Source organism: Polistes dominula, unplaced genomic scaffold, assembly GCF_049000335.1.
Source record: "Polistes dominula isolate Pdom_NZ unplaced genomic scaffold, Pdom_raw_medaka contig_281, whole genome shotgun sequence".
In the NCBI taxonomy this organism is placed as follows: domain Eukaryota; kingdom Metazoa; phylum Arthropoda; class Insecta; order Hymenoptera; family Vespidae; genus Polistes; species Polistes dominula.
The window spans coordinates 333,318-339,330 of NW_028301067.1; the positions used below are offsets into that span (position 1 = coordinate 333,318).

Genomic DNA, 6,013 nt, shown 5'->3' on the forward strand with positions numbered 1-6,013 from the left:
AAATTATAAAATTGATATACACATAAGTTCTACGAAATTTACATATTTTATTTATTATAGTTAGCAAACTATTTCTTCTTCTTATAATAATAATAATAAACAATAATTTTTTTAAATGTAACTTAATTTAAAATAAATTCATACAAATATCTAACACAAACGAGCATTGCAATATAAATTTTTAATAATAAAAAGAAATTATTATCCTACTTTAATTCTTTTTTAAGTTGTTTTCTAAAATTATCAATAATAACGAACTTAACAAACAAAAAATTGAAAAACTAAATCTCTGTACTTCGAATAATGTAGCGGTACGACCGATGGTCGCGCCATCTAAGTTACTAGAAGGCTAGGGAACCACGCTAGCAAGTGTGGTCACCAGACGAGTACAGTCTGTGCGTAGCCGTTGAGAAGTGTACAAGAAAGAAAAGCAAGTCGCATCCTAACAATAAAAATCATAAAACAAATTCAGTCTAATATTATATTTACTCTAGAGAAACCCTCTACAGTAAATTGGTGCCGAAACCCGGGAACGTCCGCGTAAAAAAATAAAAAAATAATACAACAACTAAAATAGAAAAAATAATAAGTGGGAGAACAATGGCGCAACCAACCAGCGAAGCCAACGTGGCCCGTGCCGATACCGACACAAAGAAAGTCAACGCCAGTGAGTTTAGAAATATAACGCTTTCAGCTTTTTGGAAAGAGGAACCAAATTTATGGTTCGTAATGTTGGAAAAGGAATTCACGGCGTACAACGTTAAATCTTTAGGAATTTCCTTCCCTGAGGTTACTCGGCGCGTTAGGGTGCGTTTGCACGGACGCAAGGAATGGGCCAATGAACTCCGTGTGGAGGAAAGAAATTTCTGTTTATTTCTTTGATCCCGTAGGACGATATTTTATTTGTCGGCGTGGTGTGCCACGTGGTCACGTACAGAGATAAGTTGTACACAGGAGAGACACAAGAGCGCGAGGAGAAGAATGCGACCGGACGGTGCGATGGACGAAGCAGAAGTGAAGCGTTTCTTCCTGCGTGTGTACCGCTACGGCGATCCAAGCATCCGGAAGTGGGGAGAGCAACGGTCGCAGTGGTCACTCTTCCGCTCTGGCCAGCCAAAAGGGCGTGGTCAGGCCAATCGGATGCCCCTGCGGAACGGCGATACGAGGTGCTTGCGTAAGTTAGTGCTGTCGGCCGAGAGATGTCAGCACGTTTCCTGCGCGCGCTGCTACAGCTGCGCGCTGTTGGCCGAGAGGTGTCAGCACTGCGCTGGTGCGAGACGCCACAGCCACTCCCCCTCTGGACCGGCTGCCGGAGGCAGGCGGAAGGTACTTCTGCGGAGGATGTTGGGCCGATGCTTCTGTCTGGGCGCTCCGCTGTTAGGCATGAAGGTGCTTGGTTTGGCGGAGGGCGGTGGCGAGACGATGAGAGGTCTGGACGCCGGAGGTGGGTCCCGAGTCACTAGCCGAGTTTCAGGTGCTGGCAGTGGTGAGGACGATGAAGTTGACGACGGCGGCGGCGGTGCCGAAGGCTGCGTCGTGGTGAGAGCCGGTGCAAGGTCCAGATCCTCTGGAGTCTGGGCGGACGTCGACAGCTCCGGAGCAGGCGAATGAGTGGGTGCGTCTGACGGGTGGTCGTCCGAGGTGTCCAGGTATGCTGGTTTCAAGGCGTCAGTGGACACGGCTTTTTCAGCGCCGTTCACTAGGATGACATATACTTTGTCATTGATGCGGCGGATGACTTGGTGTGGTCCTGTGTACGGAGGTTCGAGCGGTTTCCTGACCGTGTCGACTCGCAGGAAAACGTGCGAGCATGTTCGGAGGTCCCTGAAGAAGAAAGGGCGGTGGCGCGAGTGGTCCGTTGCTGGTGTGGCACTTAGCGTCTTCATGAGTCCCCGTAGTCGACCGACGAAGGAGGTCGGGTTGACGGGTGAACTGCTGGGCGTGAAGAAACCGCCGGGAATGCGAAGCGTTGTGCCGTAGACCATCTCTGCCGGCGAGGCTTGCAAGTCCTCCTTGTACGCGTTCCGTAGGCCGAGTAGCACAAGAGGAAGTGCGTCGGGCCAAGGAGCTCGAGCGCACATTAGTGCTGCCTTGAGTGTTCGGTGGAACCTCTCCACCATGCCGTTAGCCTGAGGGTGATGAGGTGTAGTGCGGATCCTGGTGGCCCCCGAGGCCTGGGCGAGTGCGGCGAAGAGTGCTGATTCGAACTGGGTACCCTGGTCCGAGGTGATGGTGAGCGGACATCCCTTGTCCGCGATCCACGCCGATGTGAAGGCCCTGGCGATGGTTTCCGCCCGGATGTCCTTGAGAGGAACAGCCACTGGCCATCTGGTGAATCGGTCGATGATGGTAAGGCAGTACCGGTATTCTCCTACCTGGGGCAGCGTAATGAGGTCGACGTGCACGTGCTCGAAGCGACTTTCCGTGATCTTGAAACGGGAAAGCTCTGCGCGGTTGTGTCGCGCGACCTTGGAGCGTTGGCACGGTAGGCAGGCGCGTGCCCATGTGGTGATGTCCTTACGTAGACCGGGCCAGACGAACTGTCTCGATACCTCTCGTACCGTTGCGCGAACACCCGGGTGAGCCAGACTATGAATGGCTTCGAAGGCGGCTGTGCGGAGCGAGCGGGGTAGGTATGGCCGTACTCGCCCGTCGTGTATGTCGCAGGTCACCTCGAATCCTTCGATGTTGAGTCGCTGAAGGTTGAGTGAGGTGCGTGCTGCGAGCGCTGGGAGCTCGTCGTCCTTGTCCTGTGCTGCGGCGATGGCCTCTGGGCTAAGTGCCGAAGGTAGGCTGATGGTGGCGCAGGTTGAGGTTGGCGGCGTCGGCGATGACGTAGTGGCGCTTGTTGGCCCATCCGGAGCTGGAGCGTCCTCCGTTGTCCGGGAGAGAGCATCGGCGACGACGTTGTCTGCGCCGTCCACGTGCTGGAACGTGATGTCGAACTGGAGCAGGAAGTCCAGCTGACGTTGTTGACGTGGTGAGGCCTTGTCCGAGGGTTGGTTGGCCGCGAAGGTGAGCGGACGATGGTCCGTCAGTACGGTGAATGGGCGACCCTCGAGGATACGCCGGAAGTGGTGAACTGCTAGGAAGACGGCTAGGAGCTCCCTGTCATAGGTGCTGTAGCGAGCCTGCGTTGGTGAGAGCGTCTGCGAGAAGAAACCGACAGGCTGCCAGTCTCCGTTGACCAATTGTAGGAGCGCGGCGCCAACGGCCGTGCTGGATGCGTCGGTAGCCAGTCGAAGAGGAGCAGTAGGCGACAGGAAAGCGGTTTCCACTGCTCCGGCAAGGCTGCGTCGGGCGTCCTCGAAGGCTCGATCTGCTGCGTCGTTCCAAACCAGCGGACGCCGGCTGCGCTTGGGAAGACCCCGAAGAAGCTGGTTGAGCGGCGCCTGGATGTGAGCAGCGTGTGGTAAGCTCCTCCTGAAGAAGTTGATGACGCCCAGGAAGCGTCGCAGTGGTCACTCTTTCGCTCTGGCCAGCCAAAAGGGCGTGGTCAGGCCAATCGGATGCCCCTGCGGAACGGCGATACGAGGTGCTTGCGTAAGTTAGTGCTGTCGGCCGAGAGATGTCAGCACGTTTCCTGCGCGCGCTGCTACAGCTGCGCGCTGTTGGCCGAGAGGTGTCAGCACTGCGCTGGTGCGAGACGCCACAAATCGGATGCCGTAAAGTTTTCAGCGGTGATAAGGAATTTGGATACCACGCTGATAAGAGAGGTACACGACATCTTAGCATCCCCCCCCCCCGAGCAATGTACGTATACACATTTAAAGGAAGCCTTAATACAGAGACTAACTAAATCCGACGAACAACGGCTAAGGCGATTGTTAATGGGAGTTGAATTAGGAGACAAAAAACCCTCCGAACTTTGGAGAGAAATGAAACGCTTAGCAGGAGATAGTGTTAGCGAAAAAATGCTCCTAACGTTATGGATGCAAAGGATGCCAACCAGGATACAAGAGATCCTCGCCATTGCAGACGAAATTACGTCACCTGCAAAGTTAGCGGATATGGGTGACAAGATCCTCGAGAGAGAGCGTCTGCCGGAAACGGCCGCCATTACGGAAGCAGCGCCAATAAGAAGTACCGCTCAAACAACAACCAATCGCGAGGTAGCAGAAATCAATCGGAGAATCGATCAACTAACAGAGAAGATGGAAAAATTGATGCGCGGTAGAAGAAAGTACCGAAGTTTCCGCGGAAGATCCCGAAGTCGAAGCCGATTGTCAAGCAAACACCGAAACAATGACGGCCTATGTTACTACCACTGGAAATTCGCGGAACAATCGTGGAAGTGCAGATCCCCGTGCAAGTGGACAGGCCCGGATAAAAGAAAGCCTTCGGAAAACTAAGGCAAGCGTCTCAAATAGAGGCAGTTGACGACGCGACGAAAAACCTGCGCCTCATGGTAAATGATAGGAAAACAGGAGCATGTTTTCTGATAGACACTGGTGCAGACGTCTCAGTGATTCCACGTACTTCGATAAGTGAAACCAAAGACAATACGTGTAAGTTATATGCGGCAAATGGTGCAGAAATAAACACATTCGGAAAAAAACTTTTAAACTTAAATCTTGGACTTCGTCGAGATTTTTCGTGGAGATTCATTATAGCGAATGTTTCTAAAGCAATAATAGGCGCAGATTTCTTGCATTTTTATAATTTACTACCTGATTTAAGAAACAAAAAATTGTTGGACGGCAATACATTGCTTTCTAGGAAAGCAGAATTAGTAAATATTGACGTTCCAACCATTTTGACCATTAATTGCAATAGTCCGTATTTAGAACTTTTTAGGGAGTACGCAGATTTAACGAAACCAACTTCAAGGAAACCCATCAGCCACACGGTGAAACATCATATAATCACAAAAGGTCCTCCAATAGCAGAGAGAGCAAGAAGGCTAAATCCGGAAAAACTGCGAATCGCACAAGCCGAATTTCAGCAACTAGTCAACGAAGGAATCTTTCGCCCGTCCAAGAGTCAATGGGCGAGCCCTCTGCATATGGTACCAAAGAAAAACGGCGAATGGAGGCCATGTGGAGATTATAGGCGACTAAATAGCGTTACGGTACCAGACAGGTACCCTATTCCACATGTACACGACGTCACGCAACAATTTCGTGACTGTAATATATTTTCCACAATAGACTTGTCTAGAGCATATCACCAAATTCCGTTGGCTGAGGAAGACATAGAAAAAACAGCTGTAATTACACCTTTTGGTCTGTACGAATACACAGTGATGCCTTTCGGTTTATGTAACGCGGCGCAAACATTCCAAAGGTTTATGAATATAGTATTAAGCAAATTAGATTTCTGTGCCTGTTACATAGATGATATAATTGTAGCGTCTAAAGATAAGGAATCCCATGAAAAACATCTGCGTGCAATATTCGATAGACTTAGGCAATATGGACTAACAATAAATGTTTCAAAGTGCAATTTTTTCCAAAATAGCGTAAACTACTTAGGTTATAAGATAGATAATAAGGGTATAACGCCGTTGGATGAGCGAGTCCACGCTATACAAAACTATACAAAACCAAAGACTGTTTCAGATATGCGACGTTTCCTTGGGGTAGTGAATTTTTATAGGAGGTTCTTACCAAAGGCTGCAGAATGGCTTAATCCACTTAACAAATATATGGTAGGTGCCAAGAAGCACGACAAAAGACTGGTAGAATGGAATCAAGCAGCGGAAGAAGCTTTTAAAAAAGCCAAAGAAGCAATTGCCACAGCAACGTTATTGGCATACCCAAAAGAGAAAGCGGTATTAAAATTAAAGACTGATGCTTCCGATAACGCAATTGGAGCAGTCTTAGAACAATTCTGCGATAACAAATGGGAACCACTAGGATATTTCTCAAGGAAACTAGAAAAAGCGCAAATTAGATATAGTGTGTATGATAGGGAATTATTAGCAATTTATAAAAGTTTAAAGTTTTTTAGATATTTTGTCGAAGGAAGAGAATTAATAATAGAGACTGACCATAAACCACTGTCACACGCT

The 6,013-nt window shown here is 49.3% G+C and overlaps 1 protein-coding gene across 1 annotated transcript; it reads left to right on the forward strand.

The window, feature by feature from the left end:
• The first annotated feature begins 3,830 nt into the window (after window positions 1-3,830).
• LOC149031366 (uncharacterized) lies at window positions 3,831-4,352 on the forward strand. Its single transcript, XM_089176271.1, has one exon. It carries the CDS (start codon window positions 3,831-3,833, stop codon window positions 4,350-4,352), a length of 522 nt encoding a protein of 173 aa, XP_089032397.1.
• The last annotated feature ends 1,661 nt before the right edge of the window (window positions 4,353-6,013 follow it).